At 37.9% G+C, this 18,910-nt stretch overlaps 1 protein-coding gene across 1 annotated transcript in view; it reads left to right on the top strand.

Annotated features, from left to right (window-relative positions):
* The window catches only part of CRYBG1 (crystallin beta-gamma domain containing 1), a 41,914-nt gene that overhangs the window by 10,082 nt on the left and 12,922 nt on the right, over positions 1 to 18,910 (top strand). The window contains exons 5-16 of the mRNA XM_027694008.1: positions 49 to 167; positions 1,508 to 1,670; positions 2,601 to 2,740; positions 5,904 to 6,030; positions 6,347 to 6,382; positions 6,792 to 6,934; positions 7,185 to 7,311; positions 7,398 to 7,543; positions 13,491 to 13,617; positions 13,791 to 13,823; positions 15,561 to 15,670; positions 15,896 to 16,025. Of these exons, the coding sequence (XP_027549809.1) occupies positions 49 to 167; positions 1,508 to 1,670; positions 2,601 to 2,740; positions 5,904 to 6,030; positions 6,347 to 6,382; positions 6,792 to 6,934; positions 7,185 to 7,311; positions 7,398 to 7,543; positions 13,491 to 13,617; positions 13,791 to 13,823; positions 15,561 to 15,670; positions 15,896 to 16,025 (1,401 nt within the window). The remainder of the gene's footprint in view (positions 1 to 48; positions 168 to 1,507; positions 1,671 to 2,600; positions 2,741 to 5,903; positions 6,031 to 6,346; positions 6,383 to 6,791; positions 6,935 to 7,184; positions 7,312 to 7,397; positions 7,544 to 13,490; positions 13,618 to 13,790; positions 13,824 to 15,560; positions 15,671 to 15,895; positions 16,026 to 18,910) is intronic.

The raw sequence follows: 18,910 nt of genomic DNA, 5'->3' as shown, positions 1-18,910 counted from the left end.
TATGTTGTTGGTGTGTGTTTTTCTGTTTGTTTGTTTTTTTAAACACAGCTGGTGATATACTGTGACTCAGACTGTCAAAAAACTAGTATTGAAGTTTTCCATGATGTTCTGGATTGCAGTTCTTGGGTTCTGTCACCAACAATTTTTGTTAAAGTCATCAGAGGATGGTAAGAGATGAATTTTTGCTCTTTATCATTGCTCTATCTAAAAAAGTTTTGATACAGAGGTGACATGTAATTCACATTAAGTCTGCCTTGTAAATGGAAATGTAACATCAACACCTGTGAGCAAGAAATATGTCATTTTACCTCTGCAAGAGGAAGTTCTGGGCTGGGAAACCTATTTCACTGACTAATTGAATGAGTGTTACCATCTGGAGGGGTGCAAGATTTCACCAGGCCTAGGTGTGGGATGAAATAACAGCTTCTGTCCAGCTATGCTGCTCTTTGACTCCTCTGCCCATTAGGGGTTCTTGCATAGTATTTGGATTGGGCTAAAAGGCTAGCAGATAAGTTTAAAGCCAGGTCTAACATGATTGATTTCACATCCAAAGGAATAAGATGCTGCTGTAGAGATAACTGACTGTTTTTCTGAGAAATCCAGAGGGATTTTGCTCTAAAAGTTACACTGCCAAGAGTAATTCAAAACAAGTTCATCTTTGACTTTCTTCATAGCATCAGCAGAATGGCCTTTAGTAGTGTGGCTAGCATGGCAAGTTATGTTGTGGCCAGGCTATAATGCAGTCAAATAGCAGGTTCTCAAAAGTAATGATCTGATAGTATGCTGCAGAAACAAATGCTAGCTGCAGTAGGAGGTACTGGGAAGCATACTGATTGCTGTTTAACTTCAGAAAACTGGAATGATCTGTGTAGACAGGGTTGTATTTTCCAGCAGGGACTAGAGGGACCTGGCTTGTTCCCCCCCCTTCAGTTGAGAACATAAGGGAGGGGTTTGTATTGCAGATGGATAAAGTTTTTGTCTAGTTATATCTTCCAACCTGTTGTTAAAAATGAAGTTTGTACTTTTGTGTACTTGTGTACTTGAAACTGTAATTGAGCAGTCTTTGGCACATCTACGCTAGCCCCTGTGGAACTCCAGGCTATTGTTCACAGGATCCAAGTAGCTTGTCTGTTTATACATGATGCAGCATCTTGCAGTGTCAGTGTTTTCTGACCTACAAATTGGTTCTGCTTAGTATCTCATACAGAAGTCTGGTATTCATAGATAGTGGTCTTTGCTGCCCAAAAACACCAGTTTAAAAAGGTGGAGGAGTTTTTGATGAAATTACAATTCAGCAGTAGACATCTTTGTTTTTATCATTGTTTTTTAAAGTATCAGAGACTGGGAATGACTTGCATCAGCAGTGTTGGGCAAATAAGCTGTATTGGGGAAATGGTAAGGGACTGGAAATAGTACTTCTTATTAAAGGATTTGCTAAATGGGAGCATGATTTTTGCAAATCACACTTGATAAAGCACCATTAAAAATCAAAATTTTTTATTTTAAGCTGGATACTTTATGAGAAACCAAATTTTGAAGGCCCCTCTATTCCATTGGAAGAAGGAGAGCTGGAACTCCCAGATATTTGGGGTGCAGGTGCTTCTGAAGAGCAAAATGACTCCAAATCTGTAAAGCCTGCAGTGATTGGTTCAATAAGACATGTTGTTAAGGCAAGTAATATAGGTAAAAAAAATTTCGTATGGATTTTAAGTGATGTCTTATACTGATCCAAAGTGTGATTGGTGTCTTAGGTCACAAGTGTAACATGAGTTACAAATGCATAAAACAATTTTCCATGTTGAATTTCTTGTTTAGTCACAAAATGCATGTGGGGGCTTTTGCACAATGGGAATTATGGTAACATCCACTGGAAAGATAGGGCAGGAAAGTGTATTTTATTGGAATAGCTACATACAGCATACGCTTTGTACCCTGATCAGGCACAAGAAAAGCATCGCAGAAAACCATCAATAATTCTGTACCTGTATGTGGCTTCCCCCCCCAGTATAAACCAAGCTTATACTCAATACAAACTTCAGGGTCAAATATTCAAATATTTATTGATACTCAATAAATAGCCCTGTATACGCAAACTTACCAGTGAGTTTCACACGTGATGAAACACCTTTCTGCATGCACTTTTAACCTACCATTAAGCAGTTACTTATGCAGGTTGCCAAAACAAGCATGAGCTATAAAGTTGTTTGACTAGGAAAGGAAAAAGGAGGACTATATATTGCTTGTAACTACAATTCTTGTTTAACTTGCAGTTCTCTTCAAGGATGGCTTGCTTAGTGTTATCTTAGGATTTAATTTGCTAGAGGAGATGTTAACTGATGAAAGAAGACACATTCCTGCCTAGATGACAGAAAGTAAACAGCGTAAATGCTGATTAGAGATTGACTGACTGTCTTGGTCCAAACAGAGACAGGCAAACTGGCTTAGCTATACTTTTATTATAGGCATCTAATAGCAGTAGTAATTGACAAGGGGGAAAACAATTTAAAATAAGCAGGTGTTTCAAAACTGATTTAGTTATCCACAATAATTACAGAACTCACAGCACAGATTAAGTGATTATGGCAATCTTCATTTTTCAGGATTACAGGGTTTGCCGAATTGATTTGTATACAGAGCCTGAAGGGTTAGGAATCGTGACTTCCTTTTTTGATGACACTGAAGAAACAGGGGTGTTTGGCACCACTCAGAAGACTTGTTCTATTAAAGTACATTGGGGCATGTAAGTACGTAGTTCTCTAGGAATGTGTAGTGCTATGAAAGGAATTTGTTTTAAACCATTGGTTACACCTGTCAGACATACAAGCAGGCTATATTTATTCTAGTCCTATATTTTGGTAGTATTTGTTGACAGTAGCATCAGTGCATCAGTGTAATGCTTCACTCCTGGAGAGGCTGACCTCTTAGAATGTTTTGTTAGAGCCAGTTTTTATTCTGTTTGCATGTAGTAAATACCAAATAACCCCTGTGTATTTGCAGCAAAGGAATCAGTTTGCCTCTCTTGCTCTTTCTCATTCAGGCACAGTGACCATAACTGTTATGATAAGACCACATTTCCTACTTTCTTTCTTCTAAACTTGAAATCATCGTACTAAAAGAAGAAAAAAATTTAAGTCCTTCTGTTAAAAAATAAGGCTTAATGCTTTACAGAGTCGACATATGACATTCCTGTATTTCACAGGGCATTTTGATCCATGTTTTTATGGTGATGTTTAGGACATGTATTATGTCACCTGAAAATATCTCGCCATATGAGTTAGGAGGGTAATGTCATGAACCAAGAAAACTTTTGCGAGAGAGGAGACCTCTAAGGAACAATGCAGGTGCTGTACTATGTTAGTTGTGATGACTTAATAGACAAACTTGTAAATCATTATGGAAGATATGCCTCAAAGTGGTGCTGGTGGTACGCAGAAGAGGGAGGCTGTTTTCAGAAAAAGTGAGACTGGAACCACTTTCCATGATGTTGGGTCTTGCTGAACAGGGTCTATAGACCTTGGTTGTTACCTGATAGCCATGTTCTGTTTGGGCACTGATAGCACTTGCTGCAGATGGTCTAACTATCAAAAACTGCCCAGCTAAAGACAGGTGTTACATACCATTGCAAAGATGTATTCAAATATGCCACGTGATATATAGGACATTTTAGTTGTTAGCAAAAAGGGTATTTTATTTAATTAAATAGTTACACCTTGATTTCTGGGAAAAAAAAATGAAGCATTTTGGTATATAGGCAAATTTTAAGATGTCCAAGTAGTTGGTTCTCTGACAGGAAGTTATTTCTGGTGAACTGCAAGCTTAATCCAAACTACATGTCTCCCAAGAATAATGAAATCAGATGTGTTATTTGGAGGTTGATTATTAATTCACTTCATCCACCTCTCCACTTTATTCCTGTCTCTCACTTAAAAGCTATCTGTGAGTGGTAAAATTAAAAAAAATTTTGAAAGAAGGCAGAACCTATGTGCATCTCTGACTTGTCTGTCTTTTGCATCAGTGTGACAGCATTTTTTGTACTAAATCAGTGTAAACCTTTGTAGTCTTTATCTCTCTCTGTTGCATTTGGATCCCTTGAGGGAAAGCACCAGAAAGCAAAGTAGATTATTTTTCAACTGTCTTTCTCAGATGTCTGTTCATTAGTCCAGTTTAGAAAGAAGTCGCTTGCATGAGAAAGTCAGTAAATTGCTGCTGCTTTTTTGCATGTTGCAAGGTTTTGTTTTAGGTATTTTTTGCCTTTAGTTTATAGGCATGGCAAGTTCACTGTATTGGCCGTGAGGGAGGCTCTGATTCTGAGTCACCTTGCCATGTGGGTGTGGTTGTATCTTCTTAAAGTTTCCCAGTGTTCATGCTTAATTGCTGTTTGTTAAGAGCTGCCAACAAAAATGAGTCAATGCACCTTTATCTTCTGACTGTACTCTTCCTTGGTCTTTCATGTGTTTCAGTTCTTGGAGTGAAGTTAGAAGCATAGAATCATTTAGGCTGGAAAAGACCTTTTAAGATGATCCAATCCAACCATTAACCCAGCATTGCCAAGTCCAGCATTAAACCATGTCCCGAAACGCCATATCTACACGTTTTAAATATCTCCAGGGATGTTGATTCCACCACTCCCCTGGGCAACCCGTTCCAATGCTTGACAACCCTTTCAGTGAATAATTTTTTCCTAATATCCAGTCTAAACCTCCCCCGGTGCAACTTGTGGTCATTTCCTCTTGTCCAATCCCTTGTTACTTGTGCGAAGAGGCCAACCCCCACCTGGTTACAATCTCCTTTCAGGTAGTTGTAGAGAGAGATGAGGTCTCCCCAGAGTCTCCTTTTCTCCACGCTAGACAACCCCAGTTCCCTCAGCCGCTCCTCATAAGACTTGTGACCAGCCACAAGTTGAGGGCTCACTGAGCAGTGTGAATACAGGGCACACAATATACCAAACATTCAGCTATAGACAGTAGTAAAACTGAAGCACCTTGTTTGTTTCTTGGAACTGTGTATCTGCAATGAAACTATACCAACCTGTGCAAGTTTACATCAGGTTGGAATTTGTCTTTTAAGCATGATAGAGTGATGGGTTATTTTAATATTTTTTGGTATCACCAGATTTATACATTATGATCCTTACATGAATTAAAGGGTTGGCTGCATAAAGTGTTCCTGTTTATGTGTGTTTTACGTTTCCATGCTGTACTTCTCAGAGATCAGTAAATTTAAATTGAAGAAATACTTTGACATCCTTATGCAGAGATCAGCACTATGATGCTTTGTTTCCAGCAAGTGATTACTGGCTAAGATTTTCTTGAAAAAGCTTTGAAACGCTACTCTTGCTGTCCCTATCAAGAATTCTGGAAGTTATGTTATTCAAAGCAGATTTGTTAGCAGATACAAACCATAAGGAAGTAGATTTCTAAGGAGCTGTCAGGTTTTTCTGTGTATTAGTAAATAACATAAGTTTAGAATTTTTTGCTGAATAGATTTGTTATCAAATCCAAGTCCAGGTTAGTAAAGTTCTTTAAGTTCTTGCAAATTGGTTCTGCATTTTAAAACTGTTCTAAAAAAATAATAGAATAACCCTAAATCTTGATATTTCAGCCTAAAACATGTGTTGCCTTTAGATAAACAGAGTCAAATTTTTAACTGTTCATTGTACTGGTTTGTTTTGGGGTTTTTTTGCCTGTTCAAACAAAACGTGTTATTGGTGGTTCCTGCACAGGCACAGAAGTTTGTCAGTATGCCAGCTTGTAATTGGCAATTTTGATGGTAAAGAAACAAAGTTTTGTTAAGGATATAATGATGTCTTTCCTAAAGTAAGCATATTGTCTTGTTCTTTACTGTTCAGAAATGCTTTGGGGTTTTTATCTTTTGCTTTTCTCCCTCTACCCCCTCTACTTTAGATGGCTAATTTATGAAGAACCTGGTTTCCAGGGAGTCCCTCTAATGTTGGAGCCTGGTGAATATCCTAATTTAGCATTTTGGGAGAAGAAGGAAGCCTACATTAGGTCAATGAGGCCCTTGAAAATGGTAAAATACTGTTCTTACTTGCAAGTTAAATGACCTTTGTTTATGTGTTAGAAATAATGTATTAATGTGGCTAGATTTTTCAAGATTTACAAAAATGTAACTCTTTAAAAATTTTTAGTCTATAAAATTCTTGAACTTTCAACATTTGATTGCATCTGTTTCTGCCATTAATCTGCTTCTTATTTTTGCTTCTGCTCTTCAAGGAAGATTTATCTTAATCCTGCCTTTTTGTAAAGAATCGACAACTCTTAGAGATGCCTATAAATTGTCTGAGTATAGACAGCTTATTTTTTTCTTCTTTTTTTTTCTTTTGCAGGGTGGTCGCAAAGTTGAAATCAGTGGAGAGCCAAAGGTAAAAGTCAGTGTTTGACTGTCCAAAGCTATTTTACAACACATGAACTGCAAAAACTACGTACGGGTAGATAAATATGTCTTGATTGTGTACCAGCTACCGATGGCTTAGTGGCTAGTTCCTTTGCGTGTGACCACACCATGAAATTGCAATTTCTGTCAGGTTTATGCATCCATCACATACATATATGACAGTAAAAACAGCAGTCTGGATAATGCAGATTGGTAATGAATATTTAACCCCCCAAGTGGCATCTCTAAAGGAAAGACCTCTTATGGAGAATAGAGAGATCCCACTAGTTGGTTTCATCATCTTGCTTGCTTTGCATGTGGCCATGCAAAAAACCCTGTTTGTTGTCAGAATTTATAGTGCTCTGTGCAACTTTTCTTTTACTTTATTTCCACTACAGGTAATTGTTTATGAGAAGCCTTTCTTTGAAGGGAGGCATGTGGAAATAGAATCAGAGATCTTTATGCTTGATGACAAGGAATCAGAAGAAAAGACAAGACTTCCACTTACATCAGTGGGATCCATGAAAGTACTGGGAGGAGTGTAAGTCTGGAAAAATGGTATTTCCCCTTCAGCTGAAGTAGTAACTCCATAGGCTGGAAATTGCAGTGGATAAATTCAGTACTTGTTTATTTTATCTGTTTTCCTAGTTTTTGGGTTGAGGTATATTCCTGGGTTAAATTTGAAAATATTCACAGTGAAAGAACAAATATCACACATCTGTATCTGCTTCATAAAAACACGGAGTGGCTCTTGTCCATTTTCACGTGCGGACTCTGTTGTTGTTGTTTAGTTGGGTCGCTTATGAGAAGCCTGGGTTTGAAGGCCATCAGTACTTGCTGGAAGAAGGAGCGTATCGGGATTGGACAGATTGGGGTGGCTATGATGAGGAGGTGCAGTCACTGCGACCAATTGTTGGCGTAAGTTCCAAGAACATGTAGGCATCTCCTGAGTGCTCTGAGATGTCGTGGCATTTTCCTTACGGCGCTTCTCTTTGTTTTAACAGGACTTCACAAGCTCCCATATGATAATGTACAGTGAAAAAGACTTTGGATCAAAGGGTTCCAATATTAATGTGTTAGGAATTATTTCCAATTTGAAAGACACTGGATATGGGCTGAGGACACAGTCTATAAATGTGTTAAGTGGCATGTAAGTGATACTTTTAATCGCTGTTTAATTTTAGATGTGCTATTCTTTTTAGAATTTGATAGTATTTGCGGATATTTTTCAGCACTCTGACTTCTAATGTCTGTGTGGAGTCTCCAGGTAAAATTTTCTGCCCTTGACTGCAGAATATGAAAAGTAAAGTTTTTGTGAATGTGTAGAGTAAATCATCTTTCTTCTCATGATAAGATGGTCCCAGGAAATGCTGACATATTGATACCCAAAGTATGAAAATATGAGATGACATTTCATCAGAGAGGAAGAAGTAGCTTATTCTCGTGACTGTATTTCATTTTAAGCATTTCAACAGCAAAATTGCTATGAAAATAATTGCTAGTTTTGGAACTAATTTCCAGGCTTCTTGCATTTAACCACAGGCAGATTCCTTGCTCTTTCTCTTGCTTATGTGTAAAATGGAGATAACTCTTACCATGCTCACTTATACATTCTGTTATTAAGGAGAGTAACTGTTCTGAAACTTAACATTGCTTTTGAATTGAATGCTCTAGCTTAGGGGTGGTTTAGTGCTGTGGTGTTGTTTTTGTTGTTTGTTTGGGTTTTTTTAACACAGGTGTTCCCATAATGTTGCATTGGCCATGGCCATTAACAAATCCAACTCTTTATGCCATGAGCGCTATCACATGCCGTTGATAAGTTGATAGACTTTGTTGTTTGATTTGTCTAGTACATCAGTTGCAAATTGAGTTGGGCAGCCTTACAGACTGTATCAAATTATTTTGGAAATACAGACAAGTATTAGCAATCATGGCTGCAAATACACAAAATTAAGTAAAGTAGTAGAACCAAAAGAGTGTGAGATGTATAGTCTGTCTCCCTGCCTAGTGTGCATGCAGGTGACTTGCTGAAAGTTCTGCTTACCCAGCTGCACCCTAAATCTTTCTGTGTGTTATCTGTGCAATATCTCTGCAAGTTTTGTCTGGATAAAGGTTGCAGAATCAAGCTCAGTGCATTCTGGAGGAATGCTTTTAATTTGTATATGAATATGGTGCAACAGCAGGTTTTTTTTCTGCCTGCTGACCTTTGAAGCTGCTGTGGTCTTTTGTCTTCTGTAATATGCAAGGGAGATTAATGGGAAAGAGTCACCTCAGAAGGTTGGGAAACAAATTGTGGGTTACCTATCATGCCCTTCGTGTAGTTGTTCTAGTAAATGTGTCTGTTGCTGCTGAGGTAGAAATCATACTTGAGTTTGAGTATTGTAGTAATTAAGAGTGACTCTAATACTCTGATGGCAAAGGTGGATAGAAGTCATTATGAACAAAACTTGTCCCACAGACTCTGCCACTACTCCTGTAATCTTCACCTTGTAGTCTCTAAAAGATGTAATTTGTAGCAATAAGCTTTTTAAAAATTTAGATGCATTGTTCATAACAGGTGGTTATGAATCTTCTTTCTTTCCAGAGAGGTTATGAGTATTTGGGGGTTTTGTGGTGGTGTTCTTACTAAATGTTAATGTGTCAGAAAGCTTGAATGATTCGTGTTAAGTCATGTTTGGTAATACAGTGCTTTATTTTAAGTGTTAACCATCTGTTCAGGTAGAAGATTTTTTTTATATCCTTCTTTCCAAGAAATCTGTCATAGAGCAGAATAATCCATTGAGCAATTTCCTGAGCTGTTTAGACTGTAATGCAGATGATGACATAGTGAATTGTGACAGATTCAGTAAAAGCTTGTCATAATATTTCAAAGTAACCTTCCTGGTATCGTATTGAAAGTACTTCATTAAAATAAAAAGTCAAAAATATAAGAAGCCCTAAACCTTTCATTGCAGGTTTTTTTAACTACAGGTGTCTGGGGTAAGCAATTAGAGCAGTAACAGATGATCTGTATTTCCCACATAATTAAAATTAATCAAGTCATTGCTCTGTAATTTAAAGGGTATATCAAAGAAAAGAAAGCCTGACACTGCAGTGCAAGATACTGCTGAACAAGTTCTGAGCTCAACTGCAGCTCTAAACAGTATGCTGAAGACAGCCCAGCTCTGCATCTGGGGAGTGAATATTCTGTTTTGGCGTAATTGAGCACTAGCTGCATTAAAATTTTCAGCTATTGTGTTTCTAAACTATGTTTCTAAGCAATATTTTAATGTCTTTGCTAAATCCATTGTAAAGGCAGCCTGAAAAATTTATCCTAAGGTTATGAGTATTGACTTCTTTAAAAAATGAAAATGTTTTGCTCTTGAGCATTCTTCAGAGACTGGACAAACATAAAATCCAAAAATTATTTTTCTGCCATTAAGGTGAGAGTAAGTAATCCAGACTGCCTGAAAATAGGAGAGGCTTTTCTTCTTTTAAGTAGGGTTTGATCTTTACTTCTAAATTGGCAGAATGTGAAGTGGCGGAAAATGGAAGTATTTACTAGCAACAGGTAACACCCTTTACAAGTTCAAGCAAGTACTAAAACCAACTGTTGTACAATTTTGATTTCCTCTCTGCTTAAAAGCTCTTCAAACTTATACTTAATAGTGATCAAAATCACAGGAATTGTACACTTGCAGTGTGCCTTTTCTTTATCCACAAACACAGCAAACTTTTGCCAGAACTCCTGAAGAAGCCCCTGTGTTTTAGTTAATTGCTTTAGAACTTGCTGGAAGAACTTTTCCGGATTTTTTTTTTTTCATGTAGGCATTTGTTTACTGTAGTTGTGTAATCAGCCTGGTTTTCCCCTAGTTATCAAGTAATTAGTCCACAGTGTAAATTTGGCTGCTTCTAGTGTACCTATGGATAGTGATATTAAGGGAATAATTAGGTGTTGAGTAGTTCATATACCAGAAGAAACCAGAAGGTAGTAAATTTAATTGAGATGCAGTCAGGGAGGTAACATGAGTGAAATTAAAGAGACACAAGGTACAAGAACAAACCTCCACTGGGTGCAGAAAAGGGCAAGAGCCCTTCAAACAAAGCATCCACTTCTCCCTATCTCTGAACTGATGTTTGGCAAAACCCTTAAAAGGAGTCACAAAATGAAAGTTTGCAGATCCCTTGGAAACTAGGAATCACAGTCACAAAGGGGTGTGATGAACCTGTTTTCTCTCTTTCCTATAAACAAAATTTTATTCCCTCATCCTCTCTGTTAATCATGCTACAAATCTGCAAGTGCCAGTTAACCTTTTTGGTGCCCCCTCTCTGCTTCCTACCAAAGTTAGATAAGGTGAATACTGGGCAAAGCTGATTTTTAGTGAGTTACCTGTGTCTGGATTATTTTATTGACTGTTCTTCCTGACCCTGTTTGGTACTGCACTTCCTTGACATCATATGTAGAGGGATTTGGAGAAAGATTCTCTGTGTGTAATAGTATTAACAATATATAAACAGAGTTTTATGCTACCTCTCTGGTTTCAGGGGCATGGATGGTACAGAGGAGTCTCCAGCACCATCCTGCCAGCCACCTGGGATGAAGCTGTTGCTCAGCCTCGCCAAGGCAATTTGTACGGCTGGGGGTTACAAAATCTGTTGTGTTAGGAGAACTAGCTCCCTGTGGGGCAGGGTGGTTGTTGCCATGCTGCAGAGCAGTACTTCAGTTTTTGTTGTGCCTAGCAGCTGGAATGCTGCTCTCCTGCTCAGATATGGAGGCAGTGTCTTGCTCTCCAGGCCTTTCAGTTAAGTCAGAAGTTGGATTAAGGCAGTGCTCCTTCCTAGGGTTAGTCTTGAGGTCTGACAGGTTTAGCTGGTACTGAATTCAGCTGCCTGTCCTTCTTGTTGTTATTACTAATTTCAATAGCTTGTATGGGCTTCTGAATGAAGTGGAAAAGCTCAGGTATTTCACCATTAAGGCCTGACTGTAGAAACTCTCTAAGTAACTTCATGGAAGGGTAGTACTTATTTAAATTCCATTGATTTTAAAGTAAACATGTGCAGCTCAGATTTGTTGATTACTTTTGCATTCAAGCTTCTTTTTAGATGGGGGAAACTAAACTGCTATCAAGAGATTTTTAGGAGGCGTCTGATATGTTTTATAATTCACTTAATATCAGAAACACTTGCTTTCATAGATGTCAATCAATTTAAACTGTCATGCACCATAGTTGTACCCTGACATTTGTGCATTGAAAAATCTAATGAATGTCTCCTGAAGGAATTATTTAAGGAACCCTCATTTTCACTGCTTTTGGTATATATGGTATACAGGTATAGACACACCTGTGACATTTAAACTGTCTGCTCAATTTTTTGTACATACCAATGTCTCTTTGATGAATTACTCTGAGGTGATTTTGAAATGGGCCTTGAAATATGCCATAAGTAATTAGTGCGTAACAAGTTAGAATAATTGATTATATCTGAGGCAAACCAAGAGATATGAATAGTGATGTATGTGAATCATTATTTGAGTGTTTGCCATGGACAAGTAATACAAAGTTCATACTCTCAGCACATACATGTTGATGCAGCTTTATTTCAGTCTGAGGTTATCCCCCATCGTATATCTGCAGATACTCTGGCATTTGTACTTGGAATAAACTTGCAGCTTAGTAAAATCCAATTGCTCAATACACATAGATCATTTTATGGTGAATTTAGGTGGTGAGAGTTATCTTCCACTGCAAATTATAAGTTCCATACCATTTTACTACTTTATGATATGAAATTTTTTGTTAGTGTTGAAACTCAGTAAGTTTCTGAAGCCACTGAAAGTGAGTTTTGGCATGACCTAGTGTATGCTTGTTATGCACCACATTGGCTAAAATTGAAAGTTGGTTGACTATTAGTGGAAGATTTTCTTGTAGAACCAGGAACCAGCAAGAGGTCCTGATCCTTGCATGAATATAATGAATGAAATTCAGCTGCTACTGTGGCCTGTTCTCATATGGGCACTCAAAAAACAACCAATCAGAAAAAAGACTGTAAATGTAATTATGGGAAAGCTTGGAAAGTCTAGCAGTGAAATATTAGAGAAGTTATGCAGGTTATCACAAAATCAAAGGTAGTACCGATTGAGGGAGTGCTCTTTCTGGGCTTTCAGTATGGAACCAGGGTTAGAAGAACACCATAGCAGAAGGTCTATTGAATGATTGAATGTAGTAGACTATGCATAGCAAGGCTGTAACTGATAGCAGATACTTCAGACTGGACCTAAAGCACTGCAGGGGTAATTGAACATTGGAGAGAGATATGTAGTGATTTGGTTGCTTTTTAAGTGTGTCATCTCAAAAGCTGAATGTCTTTCAAAAAGGCATATTCTGACTGAGAAGTTATGGGCTTGATGCAGAACTCTGAGTTTGTGGCCTCTGTCAGGCATGAGATCTGACTAAGTAGTTATAATAATGGCTTTGAATTTAAATACGTAAATCTGGTCAAATTTGTGATGGTTTTGATGCTTAAACTTTCAAGGGTGTTCTTTCTGCTGATGTCTCTGATTCCTAGCAGGGAACAGCCTGCTCTCGTTGGTTTTTATGCCTGTTGTTGCAGCTCAGCTTTCTATTTGGGTGTGTATTTGCTTACACACAACTGAGCTGTTGCTAAAGGCAACATTAAAAACCACTATTCCCATCTTTACTGCCCAGATGACTCTGAAAGTTAGTTTTATCCAAAAAGCTGTATTCTGTTGTCTGTCTAGTTTTGTGTTTTAGAGAAGAACTTGTTCTAGGTGAAATAATAGAATTGTAAAACATCTCAAAATACTCTTACTGTAGACAGCTTTTAGGATATCTAGCAGATGATGTATCTGAACTTGTGGTCTGCTTTAGCTAATTCACTTTGATTTGTATTGACACAGTAGCACTAATGGAAGTAAAATTTACATGGAGTGTGCAGTATTTTATGCACTGGTTTGTTTAGGGTTTTAATAGCATCAGTTTGGCACTTAAGAAATTTTTTATTTGTTCTTAAATTAAGACAATAATGAATATACACATTTGTGTTTTGGAAATGTAGTGTGACTTATACTGATCACCCTCCTCTTCTTTCTCTTTTAGATGGGTGGCTTATGAGAATCCTGAGTTTACGGGGGAGCAGTATATACTGGCTAAAGGGCTATATCCCAGCATTGAGGCATGGGGGGGAAAGAATTGCAAAATATCTTCAGTTCAACCCATTGTCATGGTAAGGACCTAATTTTATACTTCTTTTGCAAGTTTCTTTTAAGTGTTTGGAACTATACTTTTTCTATCAAATTCAGTTTATTTACATTCTTTAAACAATAGTTAATAGTAAACTTTCGTATGTTATCACTGTTGAAAATGTTTTTCCCTTTTTTTCCCTCAAAACTTTTGCAGGATTTTGTTGGAAGTGAAAGGCGCAAAGTCAAGGTAAGATGCTTGTCTAAGTGCATGAAACATACTGTATAGTGACATGTAAGTAAAGAAATGGCTTTTTGTCCAGTGTAACACCCAGGTATTTGCATAGATAGCTACTAGTCAGACAAAGAGTGAGAACTGCAGGTGAAGGAAGGCTGCTTTCTAAACCTCTTGAGTAAGGCATTAAGACCCAAGGAAGGCGAGATTTAATACACAATTGCCATCAGAACTTCCTTAGGGCACTGGCAATGTCTTGGTTCAGCAAGTGAGCTCTTTCAGGGTATCAGTGATTATTTTGAGGAGCTGCGGCCTGCAGCCCTCTATGCAGAGGTGCAGGTACCTGAAGTCTGTTGCTGAGGCAAGTGTTCTACAAGATAGATGTTGTTTTTTGTGGTACAATTGTGACTTAATTACTTTTGGACCTCTTATTTATTTAACAGTTCTGTTAATTCAAGGGAGTCTTGTTCACTCACAGCTACTGCTGAGTTGTGCTTAGAAGTGCCATCTTTGTCAATAACTTAAGAGAAGGAAATAGCAGGGAAACTTGTCTGTTCAGCGACTTAACACATTTCTACATTGGACTGTCTCCCTGTGGGAAAGTACTAATATGTAGTTTTGACTACATGAGGCTAGTGGGTGTCTTTTTTTCATCCTTTCTTAATTCTGAAACTTTTCAGGTTTTTCCCTGTACAAAGTTATTTTTTGTTTTCATTTCAGTCAAAATGGTGAGTGTATCATAGAACTAAAAAGTAGGGAGAAATATATTAGCTGAGTTGTTTTGCACTCCTGATTAGTAGCATGCCTCACTGGAATCTCTCACGTAGGGATAATATATAAACTATGGGGAATAAATATCTCGGCTATGTGCATGAAAAATTATTTGCATCTCTATATTAAGTGCCTATTAAGACCCTATCCTAGGGAAGACCGTATCCTAAGGAAGCAAAGAAGTAATGCCTTTCAGTCAATATTTTGCATCCATCGTCAGCGTGTTGTTCTTTGAAGAACGCTGTACGTGCCCACACTCGTATCTCTATTAAGAGTGAATAAAGCTGGTAGGCATGTGATAATGTGAATGACTTCTGAGTGATCATGGTTAATTATCCTCTAACCAAATTAGCAAGTTTGCTGCTTAGAATTTTTTTTTTTTTTAAACAAGGACAAAAGACTCTGGGTAACATACCCTCTCTTATCCTCCGAGCAGAGAAAGAAAGAATCAACATGACTGTATCTATAGCAGTTAACAGGCACACAAAGCCCATCTACCCTGGGAATATATACTGTGCCTGTTGGCATGCTGTCTGAGTACTTTGCCATGGTGCTTTGCACCATTTACGTTCTGAGAGGCAGAGAGTTTTCATTTACTGGGAAGAGTATGTATTTTGGAGATTAAGTGGATTGATAATAGAAAACTTTTTATGGCCATTTAATAAATGTGTGCCTACCCTGGCCATTCTGTGGGAATTAAAAAATTTTTCCAGCAGGTACACCAAGGAGCTATTTTCACTAGTGTTGTTTCAATTATTTTGTTTGTTACTGAGTGATTTACAGCCAGAAGTAATTTTTAGAATTGTTACCTTGCTGTCTTGAACAAGGATTGCAAGAATGAAGAGGTAACAAAAAATATATGTAACTGAGGAAATCTGTGTGTTTTAAGTATGTTTTAATCTAATTATAGAAGTAGTGGTAGAGACGTTACTGAAGGTAGAAGAATGAATTGTTTTTAAATATGTTTGTAACTTTTTAAAGGTCCAGTTATTTTCAGAGCCTGAATTCAAGGGTAACTGCCAAATATTTGAAAAAAACACGAGATGTATTGATTCATTTGCTGTGAAGTCTTCAAAAATTTTAGATGGCAGGTAAGTTACATTGAATGAATACTACAAAATTGCTAAGATAGTATAAGTTTTAGAAAAGCAACCAGCTTTCTAACACTTGAAGTGGTTTCATATATGGGGACTTACAGAGGACAATACTTTGCAGTTTGCACATCAGTCTTTCAGGACAAAACATTGTAAATAATGTTTCTGCATTTTACTTGCACAGATGTCTTAAGAGGCAATTTCTTCTCCTTCCTCCTGCAGCTGCATAGTGTATGACCAGGAAGAATTCTCTGGTAACCAGTATGTGTTAGAAGAAGGAACCTATCCTGATCTAACAGCGATGGGTTGTTCACCCCAAGCAATTCTAAAATCTTTACGGATTATAAATATTGTAAGTAAAGCTATTAGAAATATTGTAAAGTAAAGGTTAATACAGTGATGATTTTGACCTCTGTATTTTTTGCAACAGTAAAAATTCTAGGGTACACAGACAACAGAGTAGAGATGGGTTTTTTGGTGGGTTGGTTTTTTTTTGTGTTTTTGGGGTTTTTTTCTTCTATGCAGTAGCAGTTACGTGTCCTAGCTGCAGTCAGTCAGGTTGTTTTTGACCTCTGTGCAGTTTTTGCAAGGAAGACATCACAGAAGCAGCTGCCTGGGATCCCTGTTCTTAATAACAGCTTATAAAAGAACTTGTAAAGAGTCAAGAATATGTCAGACTATTTCCCAGTAGGAGAGACCACTTATAGTGGGTTCAGAAAGTGGTAGAACAGTGTGAAGAAATATCTGTACTGTGGACCTTGTTTTTGATGCATGTTAAAAAAGCAGACATAACTAAGCATGAAATACATGTAATTATAAAACAATGTTGGTATCATCAGGGAAATGCAATTTGAGATAAACACAAAATAATGCACACTTATAGATGAAGTAAAGCAACACCCAATGCCATTTGGTAAAATTAGGCAGTGTTGTGTGTGGTGGATACAAACTAAACTACATTTACATATTTTGTAACTCACCACGTGAGGAACACCTTCGCTCAAGCCTATAACCAATCATTATGATGGATCACTTACGGAATCTGCAAGTATCTTTTAAGATCAAAGTAATTACTAGAAAAATGTGGTCAAGATTCCAGGAACTTAACAGCAATATGAGGAGATGGTACTCATTTTTAAAAAGGAGGAATTCACTATTGACTCTCTTCTTTGAATTTGGCAACCTTATTGCACTCCACTGTAATTTTTGTAACCTGTCAGTGACATAGCAGTTGACAGAGAACTAAAATGTGTCATCCTCTTTCATGTCTTGAGCATTTTGATGTACCCTGTAAACAAACATGTGCAGGAAGTATGTCTGCCTTCTGAATTCTTTGGCTGTCTAGCAGACAGATCCTATTAAAAACAATAGAATTGTTTCTAGCCACGCTTGGTGGGTGATCACCATGAATTAAAATAGGCTCTTCTGTAAATGTCAGGAATTCTTGGGTTCAAAATGCTTACTTTGGAAAAATTTATTATTTGTGACAGAGACTGTTGTCTTAAAACAGCCAAATGCCAGTTCTGTGCCTCTTTTAAGTTCTTTTCACTTGTGAAACTTTTACTAGTCCTACAGTTTATCACACTTCAGACAGTAGCACAGAGCTGCATCTGTCTGTAAATCATGTGCTGCTGCTTCCTTTTCCAGAGGCTTCCTAGCTGCAGAGAAAAGGAAAATGGCTTGTTTTGCTCGGTGGTTTATTAGCAAACCAAAACAGAAAGAATAAGCGGTTAGACAGAAATGATCATATTGTTCATCTTTGATGATTTTCCAAAAGCTTAAACCTTATTATTCTAGCTACCTGTCAGACTAATTTTGGAACTGTTTTTTTGGCAGTGCCAATCTTAATTCCTCCCCACCATCTGCCCTTTCTATAACTTTCCTCATGATTTTTCTGTGACATTTCTATACAAGAAGCACCTTCGGTGTTTTAATATGTCACATTACTGTACTTATCTAATTAAACTCCTTTTTGCTGGGATCCATTTATGGGGACTATAAAAAAAAAAAGGAAATTATAGGGATATTTGATAAACTCGTAAGTGAAGGTTAAAAGGGCTTTTGTTTATAAGCTTGAGGTTTTTGGGGTTTTTATGCCACTATGTCTTTGCTTGGTTGTGCTTGCTTTGCGTGCTCCACATGGTTGTGCTGCAGATGGAAAACAGCATTTTTCCTTCTTGAATTTGATACATGTTCTTTTTCCTGAATATACTATAAAAAAAACTGTGAATGTGGTTTATGCTTTAACAGTCATGCTGAAAATACCTCTTTTTAATGAGCAACTCCGTGGAATAACTAAATGTAGGTACACCAACTTCATACAGTGCAGTACATGGGAAGTACTGAAAGAAAAATTCATGAGCTGATCTTGCACTTCTCTCTTCAGGGAATGCTTTATCTAACAGTGTTGCTGCTGAATCCAGAGAATGCCCAGAGTGTAAGGTGTGGCAGAAGATTGGAGGATTTCCTTTTCTGTCTCTGTTTTCTTTGGAAGTAGATTATTTCTAAAGCACTGTATATGGCTGAAGGGCTGCTGCCTGAGCAGTTGCATGTCTCAGAGTACAAGTGCTGTTCTGTAAAAGGGCTGAGTGGTCAGAGGTACTGGGACATCAGTGTGGTGTGACTGTTCCTGTTAGGCTCTTTACCTGTGGTGATGTGTGACAGTCTAACTGGTGTTAGCCTTTCACACTCAGTGGTGGGGATGAGCATACTCTAATTTTGGAGTAAGCTAAAAGGCCTCTCCTGGCATTTTCCACAGCCTAGCAGCATGTGTGCCATCAGAAAGCATAGCTCAGCTTCTGTGCGATAACCTGGACTGCTGCGCAGATAATGGTGATGCTCGTGCATCATCTGAGCCCTTAAACATCTAGAGGAAAACTAAAGAGGAATTTGAGCACTGTCTGGAAATTGGTAGATGCGACGTCTTGCTTAACAAAGTCACATGGAAGCATGCATATATGAGCTGCCACGCATGTATGGAGCCAGCTCTGCCTTGGAGGGCCTGTTTCCATGCCTGAGGCCAGATGGGAGTCTGTCAAGACTTTCTGTCATGTCAGGTGTTCCCGATCCAGTTGATGTGTTTGTGCTGAACACATGCCAGAAGGAAGGAACTCTTCTGGCTATGGCATTGCTTTTATGCAGTCGTTGCTGGAAGACTTGTGAGAAAGGGAGTGGCAGTGTCATTTCTGTCTGAGTGTACACTGTAACACCGGGACACTCAGGCTTAAATTACTTTAC

This window comes from Neopelma chrysocephalum, unplaced genomic scaffold, assembly GCF_003984885.1.
Source record: "Neopelma chrysocephalum unplaced genomic scaffold, ASM398488v2 Primary Assembly neopelma1_23, whole genome shotgun sequence".
Classification (NCBI taxonomy): domain Eukaryota; kingdom Metazoa; phylum Chordata; class Aves; order Passeriformes; family Pipridae; genus Neopelma; species Neopelma chrysocephalum.
Note: the sequence above shows the minus strand (reverse complement) of the source record. Positions and strands in the feature narration are given on the sequence as shown.